Source organism: Doryrhamphus excisus, linkage group LG7 (genome assembly GCF_037039965.1).
Source record: "Doryrhamphus excisus strain RoL-2023G ecotype Guam linkage group LG7, RoL_Dexc_Guam_v1.1, whole genome shotgun sequence".
Classification (NCBI taxonomy): Eukaryota; Metazoa; Chordata; class Actinopteri; order Syngnathiformes; family Syngnathidae; genus Doryrhamphus; species Doryrhamphus excisus.
The window spans coordinates 21,423,015-21,449,721 of NC_136363.1; the positions used below are offsets into that span (position 1 = coordinate 21,423,015).

The window sequence follows — 26,707 nt, forward strand, 5'->3', positions numbered from 1 at the left end:
TAAACTCCCATCTTGGTAACATAGTTTAGGATATAAACTCCCATCTTGGTAACATAGTTTAGGATAAACTCCCATCTTGGCAACATAGTTTAGGATAAACTCCCATCTTGGCAACAGAGTCTAGGATAAACTCCCTCTAAGGAGGAAGTGGTTAAGCCATGATTAAATAGCCAATCTAACGTAACAGGGGACCTTTAACCAAGAAGGAAGTTCATCATCTGTGAGAATTTCCCTCATCATTTCCGCAAGGAGACTCCCGACATGATCCAGATGTGACGCCAGATGCTGAGTCACACTCCAGTGACTCACCGCCGTTCCTATTCTGCCCAGACAGATACCACATCAAGGCCCTGATCGGACGAGGCAGCTTCAGCCGGGTGGTGCGGGCTGAACACAGGACCAGCCGCCGCCCATTCGCCATAAAGCTGATGGAGGTGGAGGCCCCCCAGGCGCGAGAGGTGTGCGAGGTGGAGCTGGCGGTGCTGAGGCGAGTCAACCACGACAACTTGATGCGATTGGTCGAGGTTTTCCAGGGGCAGAGACGGGTCTACATGGTGCTGGAGTTGGCCACCGGTGGCGAGCTATTGGACCGTGTGGTCAGTAGGGGGCACTACACAGAGAAGGACGCTACCCGGGCCCTCCAGATGGTACTTGCCGGGGTGGGCTACCTCCATTCCTTGGGTATTACTCATCGAGATTTGAAACCTGAGAATCTTCTTTACTACCACCCGGGCGACGACGCCCGCCTGCTGGTGACTGACTTTGGACTGGCTACTTTTAGCGGGTCCGGGGCGCCAAGTGGTACCGGGGGTAGCAGCACCTGGTCCTTAAGAACCACATGTGGAACCCCAGAGTACATGGCCCCGGAGGTTGTGCTGAGGAGACCCTATTCCTGCGCTGTGGACATGTGGGCTTTGGGGGTGATCGCCTACGTGGTGCTGAGTGGGTCCATGCCCTTCGAGGACGACTCCCGCAGTCGACTCTACCGGTCAATTCTCAGAGGAAAATGCAGCTTCCATGGAGAGGTGAGTCTTGTGTCGGCTTTGCAAAACCAACCCACCTGATTCAGCTGAATGAAAGTGTTCTTGAGTACCACCAGATGGAGCCCGCGTACCACCAGCGGTACTTGCACCACTGTTTGAGAATCAGCGTTCTTGCATTGTCTAGATGTGTCAAAATGGATCTGTAGTTCTCATTTCCGGTTCTTCAGAGTCAAACCTTTCGTCACATTGAGCAGTTAGCAAGCGGCCTATCCCGTTTGTGTTACTTCCTGGGGTGGCGTTGGTCACACCCAGAACAGTCAAGCGCCGCCATGTGCTGTATTTGTCAGAAAAATAATAGCACGGGGCACACAGTAGGGGGGCGGCGTGTTTGGGCTGATTATCACGATTTCGCCTGCAGGGGTTCAGGAGTACTGACATCCCCGGGGGTTCCCAGGCAAAGAATCATCAGTGTCTGTTATGCGTTGATGCATCATCGGTCCATCAACAGTTGAGCGGGTCCCCGCCCCCTTTCTAATTGGCTCCCGACCTAGCTATACGCCCACCTGACTGCAGATGTGGGAGGTTGGGGGTGTACAGCAATGAGAGGAAGGTGACTCAGCGGCCAAAGCCTCAGAAGCTGGGGACCACTAACACACAAAATGACACGCACATTACACCCCCCGCCACCCTGAACACTCTCCTCCGTTGTCCCGGGGACATGCGCCACACAGTGTCACACTGATGTGTTTACCCAACAGTGCGGAGGAGAGTGTGTGTGTGTGTGTGTGTGGCCTGGGGGGGCTTTTTCGCACCTTATCGCTCAATCCACACATCGGCCGGAATCCAGGCTCCTTGTCTCTTGTGCATGTGATGGAAATCCCTCACACAGCCCCTCCCCCCCTCCCCGCCCACTGCACACTTTCTTGACCCAACCCAAACATCTGCAGCAGGAAGGCGGCCTGGGGAGGGGGGGGTGATAAAAAGGAGGAAAAAAGGTGAGGCCAGCCTGCCCCCTAGTGAACACCGCATGAACATAACCGCCATACACCTTAGTGTGTAAGTGTGTGTGTGTGTGTGTGTGTGTGTGTGTGTATTGTACATGACAGCACAATCTCTCCTGCATCCTGTATTGATGTTTACATTAAGGAAGTTTAGCTGCGAGCCAATGAACAAGCAGCCCCCGCACCCCCCCCCCCTTTTTTTTCCTCTTCCTTACCTTTTTGGACCTGTTATGTACTGGAAGGATTTAAAGGATGCCTTTCAAGGTGAATTAGATATTTTTCAAGGTCATCAACTCTACCTTTGAAGGAGAAGTTGCTATTTGAATCGTCTTTTGGGATTTCCATTGCAATAATGGATTTTTTTAATACATATTTTAAATTATCTCATTTTTCCATCCAATATTAATGCAATAAAATAATGCAAATTATATCTTTTTTTTTTAAAAAAGAATAATTAATTTATCAATTTTTTATTGTTTGATTAGGGACGGCATGTTGTGTTTATTATTATTTAGCTGTATTATTATGTCTACTATTTTTAATTTAAAAAATTTTATCATGCAAATAATATCACTAACCGGAACTTTATAAAATGTATTATATAAATTATATTATATTTATGATATACATTTATTTATAATATTAATGGTTTATTTTATTGTATTTTGTATTGATTTTTAAGTGATTTATTTTATTTAAATTATTTTTTTTCAAGTGTAAGAAATTAAAATAAATCAAAGTAATTAAATTATTTTTTTTTAAAAATCTATAAATAAGCATTTAAATTGATTGACTTTAGGCGTATGTATGTTTTTACCTTGCATCTGAATTCTTCCCCATTTCCATGAAGCCGACATCCAATATGACGGTCGGTGCACACGTCCCTGCAGCCTGGAGGCCCACTCGGCATGCAAGCGGTCCCAGATGTGGCGTAGATGTATGGAGAAGCACCAGGCCGCCATAGCTTCAGTGCAGCGCCTGTGTCGGTCTGTAATGGTTAGCATGCTGGTCAGGTGAGGATGGATCACAAACGGGATGAAAGTCCGATGCTCCTTATTCACTCCTTAACAAGATGTAGTTTAATGAAGCAAGCGGGCCCTGAAGGCTCCCTGAGTGCTGATGCCTTATCGGCGCTCCTCTCTCCTCGGTGATGTATTGCACCCACTCCTCGCTCCCAAACACAATAAAGCCTTTGTTTATTTGGCCGGAAGAGCGCTGGAAAAGAAAGCCAGGAGATAACCTTCCTGCAGGTGGCTGGCTTCCAGGGGAACAACGCTCGTCTTTGTCGGCCGATGAGACGCTAGCTCGTAGTCTCTGCTGCTTTTCCTCCAGCTGGCAGTGGAACGTCTTCCCGTCCTTCCCATCACGGATGCTGCAGGAGCTGCAAACAGAGAATTTGCTGGGATAAAGGATTTACAAGCGCTCTGCTCTATTCAAGGATCTACTGCAAAACGCTTGCCAAAGATCCTCTATGTCACTCTGCACTCTGACTGGCCTTTTTGCAGTCCATCCTTCAAAAGAGTTAAAACAGCAAAGATCCTTTATATGACAGAACTGCCATGCTGGTTTTGAGGACCTACAGCACATACAAAACACAGGTCAAAGATCCTCTATATGATAGGAGTGCTATATGCTCTTTCCTGAATCACAGGAGCACTGTTTTCAGTGATCTAGTGAAGTCAAAGATCCTCTATATGACAGGAGTGTGCTGTTGTTTTTACTTATTTAGCGCAAAAACATCAGTCAAAGATCCGCTCTATGACAGGAGCACTTTGCAGTTTTCAGGGATCGATATAATGCAGAAATGTGAATCAAAGATCCTCAATATGACAGGAAACATTTGCTGTTTTTTGGAATCTGCAGAGGGTTTCTATATGACAGGAGAACCTACTGCGGAATGCTAGTCATAGATCTTCTATATGACAAGAGCGCTGTGTCGACAGGAGTGATCTGCTGTCGTCAAAGATCCTCTATATGACAAGTGAGCTTGGTGTTTTTGAGGGTCTCCTGTAAAAATGCTCGTCAAAGATCCTCTTTGTGACGAGAGCACTCTGTTTAGTTACTGTATACGGTATAACAAGTTTGCAGAATTCAGTAGAGAGTGAGACCTCCCCCCAAGACAAGGCATTCTTAGGATGAGAAGAAGTGTTGTTGCGTGCTTGTGTTATTTTGCGTGAAGTCATCCGTCCGATCCGGCATCAGCATCAGGAATATTTGATCCCAAACAAGCGGGAAGCTCCAAAGGTCACGGCTTTCCTGAGGCGGCCCTTCTCGGTGTCGCACTTCCGACGGCGCAGCAAAGCGGTGATGAATAATTTAAGGATGCTGAATTATGATAATGGCGTCTGTTCTCCCGCCGGATGGATGTCACGGCAGCGGCGGTTTTGAAAGCAGATGGCGGGATGTCGGCTGGGGTCACCACGAGAGAAATGTATTTTTTGGTTTTGTTGTGAGGCCGGATGGAATAAACACAGACGTGTTCTCCGTGTGGTCCCACCTCTGAGGCCTTCTATTAGTTGGGCTTTGCCCGCTGACATTTAGACTTCCTTTGGGTTTAGTTCTGCTCGTTAGGCCCGCCGAGCAGCCGGGATCTCACTTTTATTGCTTTATTTGAATGAAAAGCTTCAAGCGGCTTTGAAGGGTCTTTACGTCTGAGCCTCGACTATGTGGCTTTATCACGGCTTACCTATAAGCTGCTCTTGGCGCCAAGATGGCCGCCCAGGTGTGTCGTTGCGCTACTTTTGACTCAACACACCAGGCCTTGGTTGGTAGTTTGTGGTTTACGGATGCAAAAATGACCTGACTTTTTTTTTTTTTAAATGACTTTTTAATGATGAGCTCAGAGTAAGAGTGTTCTATAGGCTTCACTACACATCTTAAAATGTTGTTTTCTTCAACAAATAGGCAAAAACTGTGACTGTAATGTTAGCACTTTAGCATCACATATGTAGCTATGCTAGCATTGCAAATTTTTTTTTTCAAATGACTTTAATGAGGTAAGAGCGTTCCATAGGCTTCACTACACATCAAAAAATGTTGTTTTCTTCAGCAAATAGGCAAACTGACGGTAATGTTAGCACTTTAGCATCCCATATGTAGTTATGCTAGCATTGCTAATGTTTTTTAATGACTTTTAATGATGAGCTCAGAGTAAGAGCGTTCTATAGGCTTCACTACACATCTTAAAATGTTGTTTTCAACAAATAGGCAAAAACTGTGACTGTAATGTTAGCACTTTAGCATCACATATGTAGCTATGCTAGCATTGCAAATGTTTTTTTTTCAAATGACTTTAATGAGGTAAGAGCGTTCCATAGGCTTCACTACACATCAAAAAATGTTGTTTTCTTCAGCAAATAGGCAAACTGACGGTAATGTTAGCACTTTAGCATCACATATGTAGCTATGCTAGCATTGCTAATGTTTTTTTTCTCAAATGACTTTTTAATGAGGTAAGAGCGTTCCATAGGCTTCACTACACATCAAAAAATGTTGTTTTCTTCAGCAAATAGGCAAACTGACGGTAATGTTAGCACTTTAGCATCACATATGTAGCTATGCTAGCATTGCTAATGTTTTTTAATGACTTTTAATGATGAGCTCAGAGTAAGAGCGTTCTATAGGCTTCACTACACATCTTAAAATGTTGTTTTCTTCAACAAATAGGCAAAAACTGTGACTGTAATGTTAGCACTTTAGCATCACATATGTAGCTATGCTAGCATTGCTAATTTTTTTTTCAAATGACTTTTTAATGAGGTAAGAGCATTCCATAGGCTTCACTACACATCAAAAATTTCGTTTTCTTCAGCAAATAGGCAAACTGATTGTAATGTTAGCACTTTAGCATCACATATGTAGCTATGCTAGCATTGCTAATGTTTTTAATGACTTTTTAATGATGAGGTAAGAGTAAGAGCATTCCATAGGCTTCACTACACATCTAAAAATTTTGTTTTCTTCAGCAAATAGGCAAAAACTGTGACTGTAATGTTAGCACTTTAGCATCACATCACAATAGGGTCTCCTCAGCACAACCTCCGGGGCCATTATCATCACAGCTTTGCTGGCATTGCTAATATTTTTTAATGACTTTGTAATGATGAGGTAAGCGTAAGAGCATTCCATAGGCTTCACTACACATCTAAAAATGTCATTTTTAGATCTCAGCTTCATCCTGTCTTTCCGCAGCCTTGGCCGTCTGTGTCCAAACTTGCCAAGGATTTCATCCGGGGTCTGCTGGAAGCGGATCCGGCTCGTCGTCTGACCGCCGACCAAACCCTCCGTCACCCTTGGGTGGTCACCATGGCCTCCAGCTCCTCCATGAAGAACCTCCATGGATCCATATCCCAGAACCTGCGGCAGCGGGCGTCTCGGAACTCCTCGCGGTGCCAGAGCCGAGGAGGAGGACCTGCTAGACTTCCAGCTGGGATGTGATGATTGTTTGGATTGACTTTGTGAAGTGGAGTGGAGTGCCCCAAACCAGACAAAACCATTCTCTCAAGGTTTCGGATTATTCTGGATTATTGCCCTGGCGTGTGAAAGCAGCCTTAAATCTAAGAACCGACCATTCATATTCACAACATGTTGTGTTTTGTGACACATTTTCTCCCCTCCTGTAGAAAATATTGACCAGTTGATCATTATCTCCCCTCTCTCGCTGACCTCCAGGATCAATATTCCATGTAAATACCCCCCCCCCCACCATTAGTTGGTTTTTCTGTCCTCTCCATCTGCTGCCGTTCCATAATATTTCAACAAGACGCTTTTTAAAAATTTCCCATTCAAACCAAATTCCGCCCACAGCCCGATAAAGACGTTGGCCAATCCGTTTTGTTTCTCTGCGCCATTATCTTTTCAAAGACGCACAATCAAGCGCGCTTGTGACTTCCGCGTCATCTTTGTCTGCAGTGGGTGTGAGGTGGGCCGAGCGGCAGATTAGTCTTGTTTTTGGAGTCTCTGCGGGTTTGTGCTTTGTGGTCTCACCTTGCTGGATCGGGCTAAAGAACCCCCCCTACCCCCCAACCCATTATCTCAGGCTCTGCTCCAGGCTCCTGCAGTGCTAATATTTGCTCTTAGAAGGAAGGGAGGAAGGAAGGAAGGAAGGAGGGTAGCTCACTCCTCTGCATAGGTAACCTGTCCAACAAACTCATTTAGCTTCCTGGCTTTGGATCAATAAGCTTTTATGTGGGTTACAGTCCCACTCGGGGGCTTTGCAAGGCCCCCAAATTGAGAAAAGAGAGCCAAGGCAGCAAGCAATAGCATGCATACTCTCTTTATGTCAGTATCTTAGGTGAAAAAACACAGAAAATACCACATTTATGGGTACTGTAATACCACATTTAAGGGTACTGTAATACCACATTTCTGGGTACGATAGTAGCACATTTGTGGGTATTGTAATACCACATTTATGGGTACTGTAATACCACATTTAAGGGTACAGTAATACTACATTTCTGGGTACGATAATAGCACATTTGTGGGTATTGTAATACCACATTTCTGGGTACTGTAATACCACATTTAAGGGTACTGTAATACCACATTTCTGGGTACGATAATAGCACATTTGTGGGTATTGTAATACCACATTTCTGGGTACTGTAATACCACATTTCCGGGCTCATGATACACTAAAGGAATAAAGATAGTTTATAAAATGTCAATAAAATTTTTGGTTCAATTAGGCAAAATGAAACATTCTCATTAGGGATGTCTGATATTGGCTTTTTTGCCGAAAATCCAAATGTCCAAAATCTCCATTTCTGATATCGATACCGATATGTGTCACATGACCTATCTCCTGTGATAGAATAATAATGATAATAATAATAATAATGTTTCTAGCATCGGTTTTCATGATCGGGAAAACATCCGATATTGCATTTTTCTGCTGATATCGGGTCGATAATTCTCGGACATCCCTAAATATAATAATTAAATGTTGGTTCAGTACACAACAACGCACTGTGTGATGATTCCGTGTTTGATTCCAGTATTTTATCATTTTTACTTGAGCTTTCCAGAAGCTTGTTTACATTTGCCAGGAGAATATTCCATGATGGATTCAACTCACACAAAGACGTCCCTGCAGGAAGGGATTTTGTGACGAAACAGGTGGATCCATTCGCGGTGGCCTCCAATAAAGGTAGCGAGATGAGGACGATGGCAGCGTCCTTCCCCGCCTCCCACCTTCATGTTTATCTCCACCCGGCCCACAGACAAGTGGCTCTTATTTCTTTTGTACAAGCCCAGCCACTCAGTAGATCAAATATGGCGAGCCGCTCGGGGAGGAGATGATCTTCCTCGGGCGCTAATTACAAATCCACTTCACTTAATGATGAGAGAAGAAAGACCGCGCCTCGCTTTCCGGTTGTGGGCTGTTTGTGTGCCACCGAGCTGCTTGAATGCTTTCCTCATGGAGGACGGCGTGGAAGTTGGGCATCTCATTAATCTTCCTGTCTTTGAGGCGGTCACATGGTGTTGGTGCCGCTCAAAATGGCCTCCTGTCACATACTCAGGGCTGCGAGTTTGGTGTGGAAGAACCTCGTCTTAGCTACAGAAGGGGGTCGGGAAAACTCCAAATTGAGCGTATGCTGATATAGCGAAAAGATTAGATACACTCCTGACTACAGCTGTGGCTGTAGGCAACCTCTTGATTATATACCTACTATATATACACCTCTGCATGCGCTTTAAAATATTGGTGTGAACCCTACGCATGTTATACTTGCTGTACTGCTTACAATGAACTCATCAACGCTATTCATGCTAGGCTATTACAACATTGGTTCTGTTGCTGCTGTGTTGTTCGGTACACCTCTTAATCAATGACAATGTGCTCCACAAGGTGGCAGTATCTGCATTTGATGATAATTTGATTGATGACGAGTGATCAGCATATACCTCTGCGTGCACTTTAAAATATTGGTGTGAACCCTACGCATGTTATACTTGCTGTAATGCTTGCAATGAACTCAACGCTATTCATGCTAGGTTATTACAACATTGGTTCTGTTGCTGCTGTGTTGTTCAGTACACCTCTTAATCAATGACAATGTGCTCCACAAGGTGGCAGTATCTGCATTTGATGATAATTTGATTGTTGACGAGTGATCAGCATATACCTCTGCATGCGCTTTAAAGTGTTGCTATGAAACAATGAGATATTAATGCCAAGCTGAGCAGTTTGCTTCTTACCTCTATTCCAACATTGGTTGTGGGAGCTCATGATGAGTGGAGAACAGGTTGCCTCAACAGGACGCCATCGCTCCCAAAGCACGGCAACACCAACAGGAAGAGGTTTTGTTGGTGTTGTCTCACAGCAGGGACACTTCTTCATCCCGGGAAGCTGGGAAGCAAAGAAAGCGTTGAAACAAATAAAAACAAAGCGTGACTGACACCAAATATTCCTGACGGGCTTTGAAAGAGAATTACCTTTCTTTGCTTTGGTCTCTCATCACTGACTCTGTGAAGGTGTCATGTGATCTGTAACATTATGCAATGATACACCGCATATTTATGTGTAGAAGAAGACAAACACGCCGTCGGCGACCGCTTCCTCCTTCCTGAAGGATTGACAGCGCTTGAAAATCTCTTCATCTTTTGTCGGCGGTGTTTTCTCCACATGACGCCCACCCAAAGAGCGGAAAGCGACCCCCGCTGCTTGCTAGCTGTCCTTGTCTTACCTCAAACACACATCAGGATGTCCGAGGAATCCGTCCAATGGTGGCTGCTGGGATGCGTCCTTGCAACACTTCATGGATTGATGCTGCTTATAAAAAAGACACAAAACCTCCCTCATGTGCAGCAATGGAACAACCTGGCCAGTCTTTGTCCTTCAGGCTGGAAGGACATGGGAGAACCTTTGGGGCGATCCAAAGGACAACCCCCCCCCTCCCTCCATGCACACACACTTCCCCTCCTCCAGTGTCACAGTGTTCCCACACCTGCTGACCCACTTCTTCGGAATACCTGCCATCGGTTCTGGTTCAGTTCACGGCATCACAGAGCTAACGGAGCTAAGCAGCGACTGGAAGAAAAACACAACACAATTCTTGCTGTATCATTCAAAAATAAGGCTTATTTCTAAGAGATTATACGTAATAAGTCAATAATTTGCATGTTTACACATTCTAAAATAAAGCTGTTCAAATAATAATAATATATGACAGGGTGCTCACATCCCTTGTTGCTACCCTTGGCGGACTAGCAACAAGGGATGTAGGAAAAAAAATAAAGATATATAAATAATATAATATAATATAAATATATATATGTATATATGCATATTTTTTTAAGGTAAGAAAGTGCACTCACGAGACACCCAGCTATGTTTGCTTTATCTAGCAGGTCCTCACATTTTTAATTTTAATTTTTTTAAGGCAAGAAAGCGCAGAAAAAAATATACAAGCAAACAAGTCAATTAAAAAAATATAAAAAATATATTAAAAATGCATAAAGTAGAAATATATCATATTAAAACAAACAAAAAAAATTGTTGAAAACTAGGCTAATATAGGATAAAGTCATACTATTATTATTATTTAATTAATAGTTAAACTGATTTATTTTTATTGATTTAATGTTGAACTAATTATAGAATTTGTAATAGAATACAGTAATCCCTCGTTTATCATGGTTAATTGGTTCCAGAGCTGAGCGTCATGAGTGAATTTCATAAATGTGGCAGTCGGTACCCCCCAATATAGAGGCGACTCGATGCCCCTGGTGGGTGTGGTTTGGGTAAGAATGACGTTATACAGTAAGAGTTGCCTGTGCCTCATCTTTTTCTGAGAAAAATGGCCACAGTGGGCAGAACTTCCCGCCAAGAGCGCCCCAAGCGTCATTTAAGACAGCGTCGATAAATCCTCCAACCCAAAAGCATTACTTGCTCTGCCACTGTGTGTGTGTGTGTGTTGCAGTGGAGTTGATCATGTTTATCCCGCGGAGCAGGCTCGGCAGCGCGTGCTAAATTGATTCCCGTCCTGCAATCCCAGCTGAGAAATGGAGGTCCGGCCCGCTGAAGGCAGGAGTGGAAAAACAGAGATTTAAAGGTCACCGATGCACCGGCTCCCACTCACCGGGTTAAAGAGGCCGCGTGGCAGCCGCAAACCCGACGGGCGAGCCAAGTGAAGCCCTCATCTCTTCATCTCCGTGTGGCAGCTCGTGTGTGTGCTCAGACACTTGATTAGGTACACCGTCTTTGTTTGACGGGATTACTACCCGAAGGTCTGCTGCTGATTTTGAGACCCAAATCTATCATCCCCCTCACTTCATGGGGCTCTTTTTCGAGGTTCCATGAAGGAGAAACCAGCCTGATGTTGGGCAACGCACTAATATGGGACCTCTGACACGCGTTTAAATTGATAAAAAAATACTACTGGATAGCGTTTGTTCAAGAAGAACAAATTGGTGTGGATGCAGGGATTTTCTTTCCACTAACAACATCCATCCTGAGCCAGGGGCGTCCTTGAGACATAGGTCGTGTCCCCGCCTCCTCCCCATCCTGCCGGGGTTAACTGTCGCTCTGACCTCTGAGCTTGTTATAGGATGGTGGAGCATCAGTGGACCATGAGGAAGGAGGAGGAGGAATGTGTGCACTCATGAGGCGATATTCACTGTGATTGGCTGATTGGTGGGGTGCTGGGATTCCATTGCTACCTACGAGATGTACACTATATGTGCATGCATCCACTGTGTCAATTTCAAGGGGTCGTCATGGAGATGGCGCTCAAGGTGAAATGGCTTTGATGGTAACGATTTAGCCAACAGGGCTAATTTCAGGTTACTCATCAGGTTCAGTGGGGGCGGGGCAAGGTGTGTTTGTTTTGGAGTGCGCCTTGCTAAAGAGATCCCGTTTTTACACTCGGGGTAGCTACAGCGCTACAGTCGCTTAAAGGTTCTCTGATTCGCCGTTTTCTCATGCAGTGTTTATAAATAGAAGCGTGCGCTTGTCATACAGAGGATCTTTGACTAGAATTTTTGTCAATGTTTCATAACAGAAGAGCGCGCTAGTCTTTTGGAGGAGCTTAAGGCTAGAATGTTTGCTGTTTGTCATGTTCTTGTCTTTATGGGCATTTTTTGCTGCCGATCCGTAAAAACAGCAATGGGTTCCTGTTATAGAAGATCTTTGATTGTTATTTTCACTTTAGATCCTTAAAAACATCCTTATTGAGGATCGTTTCTTTTTCAATGTCGGTACTTAAAAATGTCGGTACTTGGAGTATCTTTGATGAACATATTTATGGTCAGTCCTTAAAAACAGCAAAATTGTCTTTGATTAGATTTTTTTTGTCAAGCTGTATAATCAGCAAAGGGTTCTTGTCATGAAGAGGATCTTTGATGAGAATTTGCGCTGTCAATCATTACAAATAGAGCTTTTGACAGCAAAAAGAGTTCTTTTCCTAAAGGGGATCTTCTTTGATACTTAAAAACAGCAGTGGGATCCTGTCACATAGAGGATCTTTGTCTGGGGGGTTTGCAGTTGATTCTTAATACCTATCATAACAATGCAATGGTTCGGTCTGGACAAGGAGGAGTAATCGATCGATCCATACGTTACCGCAACGCAGCCTCTTGTTGTTGGGTGTGATGCTGTGGTTGCCATGGCGACAGCTCTCCAGCATCCTTGACCACCGCACACACACACGGACTTGGATCCGAAGTCAAGTCCTTTTTTGTTGCTTTAAAAAAAACAAAAAAAACTCAGTGGCTGTGATGTGAGTCGGAGGCTGCAGAATAAATGCAACAGCCGTGACAGTGACTACAGTCACATGACACGCTGGGACTACAAAAACAAATCTCTCAAAGCATGTTAGCCCAAACAGTGATGCGAGCCGGGCGATCCAATTTTCAGGCGGCGTCCTCCTGTGGCGATGCACATTGGAACGACGTCCTGCTTGTGAGCTCATCCCAGCGGTTGTCCCAACTTGTTTGGGGGGGGTGGATAATGGGTGTGGATGTGTGTCTTATAGTGTTTTGATCTCCCAAACCACAGCAGCACACAACATATTCAGTATTTAGGACTCTGGGATTGAAGCAACAAAAAAAATCCCATTGATAAAGTACTCTCAGGCTAATTACTGCACGGTAATGTAACTTTTGGCAAGGCAGCAATGATGATTTGTGGCTCCGACTTGGAAAGAGAGATGCTGCATTGTGCATCGCAATGCTGCTGGGAGCCTGCTGGGCTTTACGTGGTGCTTTACTGCCCTCTAGTGGACAAAAACAGAACAACATATGGAATTGCATTAAAAATGTGAGTATTTATTATTAAAGATTGTGCTCTGACAGTTCACTTTTTTGCTTGCATTGCAGAGATTTGCAACACAAGCAGGTTTTGGTACCACACACACACACAACAACACAACATCCATTATATGAGAATTTATAAGCACTGCAATGATTATATATGATAATAGGCTCTGTAGCATTTGCTTAGTAAGCACATAAAAACATCAAAGTAATATTAATGCATGTTTTTCTTTGTGCAGCCCCATTAGAATTATACAATCTCCACATTCGTGTACAGAATATATTATAATGTATGATATAATCTTTTTAAACATAGCTTAATTCTGCCAGATATGTATGAGGGACAAACGTTTTTTGTAGTGCAAAGCGTCTCTCTCATGGAGAAGCTCTTTAACGAGCATTTTATCTGCAGAATCCTTCAAAACAACAGAGAGTCCCTATTATATACGCGATCTTTGACTGTTTTTTTGTGCTGCAGAATTCTTAAATAATCAGAAGAGTTCGTGTCTTATACAAGGCATCTTTGACTAGCATTTTCGGAGTAGATTCTTAACAACAGAAAAGGACCTTATCTTTAATTACTACAAGCATTTTTAAAGTGTAATTTCGACTAAATATAAATATATTCTACTACATTATCATTAGTGCTGTTTACAGTGAGTGGGCGAGGCTTGTGGACAAGAGAACTTGCGTTTGTTGTCGCTCCTCCCTTGTGATTGGTTGGTTTCACACGCCAGTCAACATTCGCCTGCTAAGTGGCTTCTGGTGGTCAGTTTTGGATGTTTGTCGAAGTCGCCTCCGAAATCCTTGGAAGTTTATCCCAGGACTGATAATGTCCCTCTTTTTGCGAAAAACCGTCAGCGATCACCGATGCATCGCTGTCAGCTGCTCGTACTTTGAAAAATAGCAGAAATATCGAGAGGAGTTCCCTTTTCCGAGGCGTCCTGAAGGGGAGCTAACCACTGTTAGCATTGGGCTAGCAGTATGTCAGCAACAAGAGGAGCTGTCACCACCATCCTCCTGCCATGGGACTTTGCTACAAGACCGGGTATGTTGGCTACGGCTGAGCCGGGATTGGTGTTTTTGGCCGATATCGACGAGGAGAAGCAAGGGGGAGGCGAGAGCAAGTTAGTTCCGAGTTGTTGGAGTGCTGTGGGGAGTCTCCAAAGTGTTAGGTTGGCTGATGGCAATGGCGCAGGGTCAGGCTAGGCTAGCTTTAGCGTGGCTAGCCTTGTGTAAACACAGCTGTGCGCGACAATGCTGGCTCCCAATAAATCCCATTTGTGCTCTTTTATATTCCTTAATGTGTTTATCATCGCTCATTTCACCCCATTAATAGTCGCAAGGCAAAGTGCATATCGTCGTAAATAACATTAACATGAAGTAGCTTTGATTTGCATGGAACCACCTCCCATTCTGCCCATAGTGTAAATCCAACCAAAGTACTGTTATTATAGTGAATACTAGGTAATAGTAGAATACAACGGCTGTATGTGTGTTGCAGTAAATATTTTTTGGGAGCATAGTAAACATTTGTGATTTTTATCAAGGTCCTCGAGGATGCAGATTACTCCCAAATGGATGATGGTTTTCCTGCTGCCCCTCTCATCAGGATGGTTCAGCAAAGATGACAACAATTCCAGGTTAAATTCATGTTGTATGTGTCTTTAAATGCTTCATTTTGGGCTGGCTTTATTTACATACATTAATTCCTACGTAATGCATGGCATCAATATTACATTTGTAGAGAGAAAAGTACAACTTACCATAGGGTGGCAATCTTTGCAAGATGTCAGCAGCCGGGATGTAAATTTGATTGATATATGAAACAATATAGGAAAATATTAATACGAACATTGTTTTATGATGGCGCCTGCTTGTTTTTGATCATCGAGGAGTGCTTTTTAAGTGGTGGCATATTTGTTTTCCCGGCATAATAAGATAATTTCCCTTCCTGGAAAAAGTTGACGTCCCCTGTTCAGCATCCTCGGTCCCCACCCCATCTGTCTCCGGACCCCACGGTTCTGTCGAGCGCGCAGGCGTGCCAAGCTGCGTGGGAATGGCTGTTGGTGCGATTGAGGGGGTTGGGCCGTGCGGAGCGAGCGGAGCGCTACATGAGTTTGTAATGTCCGCCATGTTGGCCATGGCGCATTGAACCGGGGAGGGAGAGCGGAGCGCCAGAGCCACAGCGACCGACAGAGAGCGACCGAGACGCGGGCCTGCCCGTGCGCTGCTCGCGCTGCTACGGACCCGAGCCCAGCCTCGATCGAGCCGCTCATTCCAGAGGACCGTCCCGGATCCATCCATGAGAACTACAAGCGGAACTGCTGTTATTCCTCGCAGATCCACGAGCTTTATGCTGCGTCTTTTGATATAAAAACATGAGTAAATTGTCGTTTCGGGCGCGGGCGCTGGATGCTAGCAAGCCCTTGCCCGTCTTCCGCTGCGAGGATCTACCGGACCTACACGAATATGCTTCTATCAACCGGGCGGTGCCGCAGATGCCCACCGGGATGGAAAAGGAGGAGGAATCGGTATGTTTTCAACGACTGCTGGAGCTTTGGCGGTTGAGGTTTTGGCGGTGTTTTTCCCAACCTGGCGGGCAACCGCTACGTTGCCTGCGCAGGCTCGCTCAAAATGGCCACCATGTCTGCTCCGACGAGCACACGACGGATCTTCGCGAATTCGCCGTGTAACGACGCCGCTCGAAGGCGGCTGTCACGGGCGGGGGGTTTATAAACCGCACACCGTTCTTCGGTCGTGTTGTGCCCGCCAGTTTTGCCAGAATATGCGGGGGGTAGCACAAAGAAGTCACGTGACGTGGATCTCTTCCACCATTTTGTTGATTTTCTCCCGGCGAGCAGGCCGCGGACGCGGTGCACCGTGGCTGTGCAGAGGCCAGGGGGAGACGCTGAGCTTCCGCCGGCTTTGACAACCGGCATCCGCGTGTTGACAGCTCCCGGGCCACCATGTGGGCCGCGCTTGGTGGCGGCGGTGGTGCGGTCTGGTCGCCGCTAGACAGATTAGGACCAGGATTTACTGTTTTTTTATTAGTAACACTTATTTTTTCGGTTCGGAAACTTGTGCTAATCATATAGCATTTTAGATAAAAGCATGGTTGCTAACTAAATGTTAATGTAAGTGTTTCATTTTTAGTTTTGTTGAGTGTGAAATATACATTTAATTATGTTATTGATAACTTTGTGGCGTGTTCGTATAGCAGAAGTGGTTGAACATGGCTGTGCTTTGTCCTTGTGTGGTTATAATCAGGTACTTTGGTACTTTTATATGGTAAGTCAGAGGTGTGGGACGGCACAGCAGCTTGAGAAAAATAAGGAAAAGCACATTTTGCAATCTTGTTTATTTCTTAAGGCAAAATTAATTAAAAATTTTTAGGTCGTAGGCAGTTGTGAACAGCAGTGTTCTGACATCCATAGGGTGTTTTTTTACAGGAGATTCAAACAAAGTACTTTTAATTAGTTGCAATTGATCCTTAAAAACCCCATTACCCATCATCCACATTTGTATTTAATTTGTGTTGCAAGTGAGTGATTAGTACTTGGAGAAACCAGTTTTAGCATCGAATTTGATCATTTCTGGGTGCTTTGGTCCCTCTGCTCATCAGCAGGAGAGCCCATCTGTGATGCTGAACAGCAGACACAAACGTCAAGGAAAACACAGACGGGGGAGGAGGCCAAGTCAGCAGAACACCCCCCCCCCCATTCTGGACCACAGCGGCATTACATAACAGAGTGACAAAAGAGATAAAGAGGTTTTACTACTGTGGCTTAGCTCCCTGACCCACATCCTGCCCCAGGGGGTCAGTGGAACGCGGGAACGGACTGACTGACCACATGTCGGCCAGCAAAGGAACTCCCATCTGACTCAATAACAAACCCACATGGTCTCTTAATGTCTGGCATACATGCATAGTTCTATTGACCCTTCCTTTAAGTAGCCTCGTGTCCAGATCTGTCTTATGTGTTCAGGAATGTTCAGGAATCAACGCAGTCTCCAGAATGTCCTAGCATCTCAGTGTTGTCATGGATGGCTCCAGCCAGCATGAGCTGCAAACACCTGCTGAAGGCCACGCTTTAGTATCCATGGCAACCTTTATTTTTCTTGGGAACATTTCAATCGGAGGAACGTGCGGTGCTGTGAAAAAGACTTTTTTTTTTTTTCCCAGCTCTGTGGCCCTGACGGAAAGTGAAGTGGGTTCCTGGAACAATTTGTTCGTACACTCGACGTTTGTTGGTGGTACACTTACTTGCACTGCATTCAAGCCCATCTATTGGATTGGGGCTTGACCGTTATCAACAGGTATTTATGTGAAGTATTGAGCTCCTGACTCCTATGGTCCATTTGGTTTGTAACGTGGAAGGCATATTTCGCTCACATATTACTCACACAAGTCTGTACATTTGTTAGCATGATTAGTACACAGGCGTGCCTTAGGTTGGCCACAACAAAAGGCCACTCCACAATGTGCAGTTTTACTGTCTAGAATGTTGATCGCGTTTTGTTGTGTTTCTAACAGTAATTGTCATCAGTTTAGCCGGTTAAATTTCGACTTGGTCTTCTGCACTTTGCGCATTCCGTGTTTTTGTAGGCAGATGGTTGTTTTCTTGGCCACGTGCCGTGTTCCTGAATACTCGCTCACAGCTCGGGTACTGTTGCTGTGAAGCGGCGATCTTCTCGCATGCGGTCGCATATTTCGGCTGAGCGCTGACACTTTTTTTTTGTGGTGTAATTTGTGCCACTTTTTTTCTTTTATTACGCCGTCAAACGCTGACCCACATCTTGGAATTTGCTTGTGACGGGGGGGACCGGGAAAGTTTTCTAACGTGTTAAAATGTGTAGGAGCCCTATTGGGATAGTTGTCAGAACAAGCAGTGACTGCGGAGGCCATCTGTTGCTATGTATTACCATGGAGAGCCTGGCACACTGCAGGATGGGCATGATAATCAATAAATCCATTATAAAGAATTGAAGAAAAAACACAAGCTCTTAGCTGCATCCGCCTCCACCTTTGGTACAGCAGAACAAACGCAGTGGTGTCACGAGGTGGAAAAATGATTTGTCATTGTTTGCCTTACCTGTTGTTGGATGGTGTGATGAGCAATTGGATTGCTAAACTGGTACATTTAAAAACATTGCTGAGACATGGCGGAACAGGGACGATTAAGATCTGCTTCTTCAGACTTGTTGAATTGTTAAAATCATCCAGATTCTGGGGGAGACTTGTGGGAATTTTCCACTCTTGATATCCTGACTGAAGTTAAAAAGCAATCAAACTGAAACAAGAATAAATAAATATGTTGTGAATGTGTAAAGACTGCGGTTGACGACCAAAAAAAAAGCTGTGTGCATCTAGTTAGCATACAGCATCAGTGGCTCTCCATCTCGGTATCATCAGCAGGTGTGCTAACAGGATAAGCAATTTCACGTGATTACAGGGAAATGGCTTCCAAGAAGAAATATTACCAGAAATCCAAGGATGAGTATTTTATGTGTTTGCTTTGCAACATCTATTTCCATAAATGGGGTGGCGGAATACTGCAACACGAGGCAACTAGGGGTGTACCGACATGGCTAAATACTAACGGGGCTGCTATCATCCTTGCTGTCTATGCCAGACTTTTGGCAACACAGCACACGCCTGTGGTTTCAACACATCGAAGCCCAATTCTCACTGTGAGAAATAACGCAGGACGTGACAAAGTGTTCCACATAGTGGCTGTGATGGATTTCCGCTTTATATCAAATGGGAGGAACAGTACGATGCACCATTTTTTGGGGTTTTCAAACAGTGACTTTTTAATACCGTGGTAGATTCTACTGATTGCAAACATGATTTATTAATGCTTCCTATTTCCCTCTCTTCTGTCCTCCAGGAGCACCATCTCCAGCGGGCCATCTCGGCGCAGCAGGTCTACGGCGAGAAGCGGGACAACATGGTCATCCCCGTGCCGGAGGCCGAATGCAACATCACGCACTACGAGTCCCTGTACCCGGGGGATTTCAATATGCCAAAGCAGCTTATTCACATACAGCGTGAGTCAGCGGCCATGCCGTGTATCCCAAATGTCAACATAATATCCAAAGCGCTCGGTTACACTTTAATGGGGAGCTGACACGTTCCCTCAACGAGGATGTGGCTATTTATTGGCGTGAGTGAAATTGAGCCGCTGGGCTTGTGTGGAGTGAAATAAAGCATCTGCTTTTGAGGCGCTCTCCAGTAACCCGTCGCTTCTTTTTTTTTTTTTCTCGCCGCAGCTTTCAGTCTGGACACAGAGCAGCCAGACTACGACCTAGATTCAGGGGACGAGACTTTTGTGAATAAGCTGAAAAAGAAAATGGAAATCACGGCGCTGCAGTTTGAGGGGATGATAGACCGCCTGGAGAAAGGCAGCGGGCAGCAGGTGAAGCGTTATTCTTGTTTACTTGTGCTATCTTGACGACCGTCCATAAATTAATCAGCAAACAGCAGAGTGGAAGCTGTTCTTGCTGCAAAGGCAGCTGGGGGCACAAACATCTTTGCATCTCATTTCAAAATGTTTCTCCGCAGTTCGTCAGTCTCCAGGAGGCCAAACTGCTGCTGAAGGAGGACGACGAGCTCATCAAGGAGGTGTTTGACTACTGGAGCCGAAAGAGGAAGGTGTGCAAGGGCGGCACCTTCCTCCCTGTCGTCAAGCAGGAGAAGCGGGACGGCTCCAGCACCAGCGACCCATACGTGGCCTTTCGCAGACGGACGGAGAAGATGCAGACCAGGAAGGTAGGCTACACAGAAACAGGAAGTCATGTACCCATCTGTGTACTGCCGTTACCTTGTCACAATGTGACACTTTTTTTGTTCTTAGAACCGCAAGAATGACGAGGCTTCATATGAGAAGATGCTGAAGCTTCGCCGGGACCTCAGTCGAGCTGTCACCATCCTGGAGATGATCAAGAGGAGGGAGAAAAGCAAGAGAGAACTGCTGCACCTCACCCTGGAGATTGTAGAGAAGCGGTGAGGAAGAGCTTTTGTTTGTTGTTGGTTGTCTTTACTGTGTAAGGATGCCTTTAACACAAAAGCACTTTACATCCAGCTTACATTTGCTGCTTTGTTTTGGGTGGCTGACTTGCATTCATTTAGCTGGATTGGCCGTATCTACCAAACGACATGGTGGCGTCTCACTAGCCCTGAGAGCCTTTTAGGTGCTCCTCTTGACTTGTTTTTATTTCCTAACCTTGGCGCCCACTCGTTCCTCGTCCCCAAAGCGTGGAGCCTTTGTGATCCCTCCCAACACGATGTCCAAATGGAACAAATTTCCTGCGAAACGAGCTGTCACCGACTGCTTAAATTGGAGCCCCCTCCTCGAAGTCCCCATTTGATTTGTAGTGACATTTCAATTTCCTCTTGTTATCCCCCCCCCGGCCTGGCTTTTTGCCTGCTTGTCCACCAGCGCTGACATCCCCCCCTCCTCCCTGCCAGCCCGTTCTGCTCTTTCTATGTGACTTCTGCGGTCTGCTCCATGATATTATGCTGATTTTTGAGTGACCCAGGTGGAAAGCAAGGCAGCACATCGAGTATTCCAATGCTATTTATTATCTGCTGGTCTCCACCAGACATTTTCTTGTCATCCCCAAGTTCTTTTTGCTCAAGGGTTTGTTAGAAACATGGTGCTTCAGCAATTAGAAATGACAATAAAATCAGAAATAAGAAATATGTAGGGTTGAGATGAGACGATGTATGATGACTGGACATACAAACTTTATTTAAACAAGTCACAAAAGAAAGCAGGTGTGATTTGAAAGGTTTATTGTTTACTACGTTGCTACAGCATTCAGCAAGATGCAGATGAAGTATGGACCCGTGTACCAAAGCCAAGATGTTGGCAAGCCATTAAAAATCAATGTTCAAAGTGCTTGAAGTTTTTCCCTGTGAGAGCGATGTGATGTTGTTGGTAATGAGAAGTCCTTTCAGTCCTAAATGCTTTTATTTCTCACAACAGAAACACAATGCCTGACTTTGGCAGCGAGGTGATGGCAGAGGCGCTTGCCCAGCAGGCTCTGGTGAAGCCCATCTACACCATCCCCATCATTCCCAGTGCCAACCAGTACCGACACCAGGACCACTTGGACATGGACTACAAGAAGGTGTGTGGACCTAAAGTAGCAGGCTTTCGAACACCTCATTACACAGCTTTATTGTTGCTCTAGTGCCATCGGTGGCCATTATGACTTAATTAGCTTGAGTGACCCAACAGCCCACCCCCGCTACTCTTCTCTGAACACCGTCCATCCTGTGGAGCCCCCCCCCCCTCCCGTCCCCTTCTCTGTTGTCTTTGTCTCCCGCGTCTAACAGCTGAAAAGGCTTTGACTAATCCTAGTTGGAGTGTGTTCAGTCAGGGAGGGGTCGTCCCCCAACAGGGAAGCGGGGGTGAGCGGTGGCACGGGTGGGGGAGGATGGGCGGCGCCATCTGCCTCCACGGCAGCATCTGGCACGTGTTCCCATCTGCATATCAATGCCCCGACGTCCTCACTTCTTGCCTGTGCAAAGAGAACATCTCCATCCTTGAGATGCCGGGTAAACATTTCATCACTCGCCCCCTCCTCTGCTCTCCCTCACCAGCAGGACAAGACGGAGGTGGTGCGAACCAAAAGGAAATACGAAAAGAAGCCCAAGATCCCCCCTATGTCTGCGCCCCATCACACGGGACCTTCTGTGTTTAATCTCAAGGACCTCAACCAGTATGACTTCCCCAGCTCTGACGAAGAACCCTTCTCCCAGGTATGACATGACACCCAGTCACCATGCAAATGCGCTAACATTTGCTTAGCTCAGCTCTTTGTTTACTCAAGTGTTACTTTTTCACCACATAGATTAATTCAGGTTCCTCCGAGGCAGAGGAAGAGAACGATCCAGATGGCTGCTATGCGTTCAGGAGGAAAGCCGGCTGTCATTACTACGCCGTGAGTGTTTTCTCTCTCTATCTCCCCCGCTTCTATTTTTACAGTCCAGAGCGCTCTGCCTGATGTAATTGTTATTTCCCACTCCGCCTCCATCCTACAGTCCAATCCTGGCCAGAGTGGCAGCTGGCCGTGGGTAAGTCCGCTGGAGGGTGGGCTGGGTCACCCAAGCTTCCGCTACTGTCTGACCTCGCTTAGTGCGCCGCCACGCTGCATCGGTCTGGCTCGACGGCGCTTGGGCCGAGGTGGCAGGTGAGTGAAGAAGACCCTTTTCTTCAAGGTGTGTGTTTGTGGGGACAAGACGGTATTCGATGCTAACTGAGCAGAGAAACGGTGCTGCGTATTGGGCCTCGCTGGCTGTTTCCCAAGTATCTTTTGGCAAATAACATCAAGCTGCTTGCTAAAATGTTGAACACATTCCCCACCGTGGTTCGCACTGTGGCCTCAGGCCAACACATCCTGCAGGTTTGGCTGCTGGCACACTAATTAGTCAGACGAGTGAATTCTAAAATGATGCTAACATGGTCAGCAGCAGTCCACTCCACAACCATCACTAGTTTTGATTCATGTAGCAGCAAAGCATTTCATTATGGAGAACATATTTCTGTGTTTGTTGTGGTTTAAAGTCTTTGGGCTGTGTCATGTTCAAGGACCGGTGGGCGGCTCGCAGCAATGACACTCTTTTAAACTATATTTTAGAAGGGTTTCATAAAATGTAGCACATTTTCCTCTGCATTTTAAAAACACAGCTTTTGGTGAACTCTGGCAGAACTCAGATGGGCTGTGAGACATCATCCCTTATTTGAAACCACCAACCACTAGCATCAGGCTTTTGATGGCCACTTTTATTTAAACTCCACCGGATGTCTCAGCGGCAAACCACTTCGGTTCAGCGCTAACATTTTATCTTTTTTTTCCTGCGGCTTCCAGATTCTTGTTGGACCGAGCGCATGCGGACCTCTGCCAGAACCTGGACTCCGACCCAGAACCAGAATCGCTCACCTCGTCACTTCCAAGCTCTCCACTCCGCAACTCCAGTACCTCAGAAACCAATACCTCGGACCTGATCGGCTCTTCCCGACCCGTCTCCTCCGTCTCCTCAGCATCACAACATCCGCTGTCGTCATCGTCATCTTCAGCCGCCATGGCCACGGACCTTGGCCGCATTCTTTTGAACATTAAATCTTGCCGCTGGAGGCATTTCAGACCGCGGACGCTATCCCGCCACCTTTTGGTTGGAGGAGACTCCCCTTCTAAAGGTTGTGGAGATTTCAGTCGGACGGTGACAGGACTTACTCGGACACTGTCTGGGGGATCCTGCCTGCAGAACCGCACTTGCGCTCCTGTCAACTGTGAGTTTATTATATATGCTGCATTATTACTGCAACATCTACAGGTGCTATAAAAATGAATAGGAGGCCATCCATAAACAATCGCTTGTCTGCCGCAACCATGCCAACACAAGGGAAACAAGTGGTTCCCTCGGTGTGGAAGAAAATATTAACATATTAAAAGCCTAGCCACTAATACTAATCTATTTTACCTGGCTTACACTGGTCTGGCTGACCTAATGGACGTCAAAGTGGCCCACTCATCTTTAAATTTTTCTGACACTCGAGGTTTACATCCTTGTAGCGGTAATGTGAGGAAAGTCCCATTCTTGCTGCGGCTCAGTCAGGTGCAGTCGATGTTATTGATGAGTTCATAGTGAGTGATGAGCTGCTGTTGTGGAACGGAATCTTGCACTATTAATGACAGCAGCCACTCAAGTGTCCACGCTGGCTCCACGCAGTCTTGACGTGCCGAGAAGGGGGATGAATTGATGTTTGGATGAAACCTGTCCACGTCCTGCTTGTGACCGGCATGGTGTTTGCCCCGCTGCAGTGTTGACGGTGGAGCAGTACCAGCAGCACCAAGAACAGTTGGCTGTCATGCAGAAGCAGCAGTTGGAGCAGAGCCAACAGCAGCAACAGCAGCCGCCGCCACAACCGCCGCAGCAGCCGCCGCAACACGCCAACAACTCCATGAGCGCCGCCAACCCGCTGGTAAGTCAGATGTCTACTCCATCATACTCGCTGTCACCTACAAGCGCTGTTACATACCAAAGAAAAAGTCCTTGACATGCCCTTGATCATCCTCCTCCACTGTCCAGATCCTGGTGTCCAAGACGTTGGACCAGGCCAGCGCCCAGTTCGCCGCCTCGGCTCTTGTCACCGCTGACCAGCTGCTGGCATTCAAGTCCAAAGAGGAGCTGGTGTTGGCGAGCGGCGTCAACGGTGTCCTGGGGAACGCAGGTATGTGGAACGTATTTTGATTCTAACGATGATCCCCATACCGCTCACAGCCACTAGAGGGCATGATGAGCTCCAATGTATTAACCAGTGTTACACACTTGTCTTCCTTTGGCAGCGGTCTTCAAAGGTCTGCACTTGTCCAATGCCACGACCCCACCCGTCACCCCCGCTTTCCTCCAGACCTCCCCCCAGCTGGCCGCCCCTCCACCCGCCAACGCCGTCCCCGCCGTCTCACTCTCCTCCGTCCCGGCACTCGGCCTCCTCGGGTGCAACGCCGCCGCCCCCGCCTCCACTCAGGTCCTCATCGGGAACAACATCTGTCTGAGCGTCCCCTCGGCCCCCGCCCTGGCCGGGCGCCACCTGCCCCGCACCCTGGCCGGGGTGCCGCCCTCTGCCTTAAAACTGTCCACCGGCACCAACCTGCAGAAGCCCAAAGTGTCCGCAACGCCGCCCATGGACATGAACTCCAGGTGAGAGTGGAGCCAGACAGACCGCCACCCTTTTTTAGTCATCTTGCTAACATTTGTCACGCGTTTGTGTTCCCAGGGACAACCACGAGGAGGACAAGCCGTCCCTGAGCAGTATAACAGACAACACGGTGGCCATGGAAGTGACGTAGTAGCGGCCACAAAGGGGCGGAGTCTACTTTTTTGTTGTTTTTAGGTGCTGTGCATCGTAGCGTAGTTGGGGGATGCAAAAAAAAAGGGACTGCCAGGATGTGACAAGAGACTCATCCTTTTTAATGAAAAACTGTGTTTTGTTACCGTGGAAAAGTGTAAATTATGAATATACGGCAAAAATGAATATGTGTACAGTAAAATATTTGTACATATTACTTGAAAAAAAAGAAACTGTCCGTTTGTGATGTTTTGCACTTGGGAGTCAAAAGAGGAAAAAAAAAGGTATGTTGAGAGAATGAGTTGTACAGAGAAGTTTTATCATGTGCATGGTGCGAGCTGCTGCTTTGATCTATTTATTATTGTGCCGTGTTTACACTTTTTATTTGTACACTGTACCATTTTTTGTTTGCTTCCTGTGCTCTTGTACACGTTAGCTAGCTGCAGACTCCTGGGTGTCTTTCTACAACAAATCAAGCGCCCTCCCTCGCCCCCGAGGGCAGGGGTGTCCAAACATTGTCCGGCGAGAGGGGTGCCGAGCGGATAAGATGTGTAGGTCAATATATGCTAAGCTATCAAAGCATCTTGGCTAATTTCTATCATATCGAATCATACATCTCAATCCTGAGCCGCACTTGGGGCACCCCTGCCTCGGGGTCTCGAGGAAAGATGGCCGCCATTGGTTGGGGTGGGGAGGCGTGAGACCTTTGACCGTTGTCGCAAATAATACGTAACAAAACAGGGATGAAGTCTCTTCCCAGAAGCCTTTGCTGCTTCCTACTAAAGCACTATTTTTGTGATGTTTTGTTGTTTTTTTGATACAGATGCTGCTTTTTGTATTTTGGGTTTTAAGGGGTTGGTCCTTCATTTTCATGCAATTGGAGTCCCCTTTGTTTTTCTTTCTTTTTTTAAACAAATCCCACCAACTTTTTTTGTACAACAAAGTTATTTTTGTATTTTTTTGTTTTGTTTTCTTGTGGTAAACTTGATTGTAAGCTTTTTAAATGTCATTGTTTGGTTGTGTAAGGTGGTAAGGGAGGCCAGAGAGCAGTACATGTTTATCATTCCAGGTATTAAAGAGAGGAAAAAAAATGCAAAATGACGAGGGTTGGGGATATGGAAGGGGTGGTGACCTTACCCCATCACCCCCCTTTATTTTTTTTCTTATTTTTTTTTTCTTTTGGGGGGGAAAATAATCTCCAGACGGCTGCAAGGCCAAAAACCACAAGTATTTTTGGGTGCCTTCCTTTTGGGGAAATGACATGTCCTCTCTTCTGTGAAGAGTCCGGCACAAAGGCAGCATTACTTAGTAGTGCTGGTGGTCTTTGTGGTGTATCCTTGAGGTTTACTCGTCCCACCTGGAGGCTGAAAAGATGGAAAAAATAAAAAAATAATGTGACGATTCTCACTAAAATAAGACAATAAAGCCCAGGGCATTAAATGTGACCTCCAATGACTTGTGTTTGTGTGTCACCTAGTCATTTAGTGTAGAAATATTGACATACAATATTAACTAAATAGATATTTTTTTAATAATTGCGGCACCTTGTGTACCATAAATGGCATGTGCACCACAGTTTGGGTACCCTCTGGTTGTAGTG

General features: G+C 46.0%; 2 protein-coding genes across 7 annotated transcripts; both read left to right on the forward strand.

The window, feature by feature from the left end:
• Positions 1-261: 261 nt before the first annotated feature.
• Positions 262-6,444, forward strand: LOC131109149 (serine/threonine-protein kinase H1-like). The gene is made up of 3 exons (XM_078791721.1): positions 262-272; positions 335-1,025; positions 6,176-6,444. The coding sequence occupies exons 1-3, from the start codon at positions 262-264 to the stop codon at positions 6,419-6,421; spliced, it is 948 nt and encodes a 315-aa protein (XP_078647847.1). The 3' UTR covers positions 6,422-6,444.
• A 7,541-nt stretch (positions 6,445-13,985) lies between these two features.
• Positions 13,986-26,552, forward strand: LOC131108924 (enhancer of polycomb homolog 1-like). Of its 6 annotated transcripts, none has more exons than XM_078792428.1 (15): positions 13,986-14,291; positions 14,794-14,900; positions 19,138-19,297; positions 19,520-19,665; positions 19,812-20,018; positions 20,104-20,252; positions 21,238-21,382; positions 21,858-22,016; positions 22,109-22,198; positions 22,299-22,447; positions 23,126-23,547; positions 24,080-24,240; positions 24,348-24,489; positions 24,605-24,959; positions 25,036-26,552. In XM_078792428.1, exons 3-15 carry the CDS (start codon positions 19,198-19,200, stop codon positions 25,106-25,108), a joined length of 2,298 nt encoding a protein of 765 aa, XP_078648554.1. In that variant the 5' UTR covers positions 13,986-14,291; positions 14,794-14,900; positions 19,138-19,197; the 3' UTR covers positions 25,109-26,552. The 6 variants fall into 6 exon arrangements, with proteins under 6 accessions (XP_078648554.1, XP_057916345.2, XP_057916346.2 ...); XM_058060362.2 differs by having other exon boundaries at positions 14,794-14,886; XM_058060363.2 differs by lacking the exon at positions 13,986-14,291 and adding an exon at positions 14,353-14,370 and having other exon boundaries at positions 14,794-14,886.
• Positions 26,553-26,707: the final 155 nt, after the last annotated feature.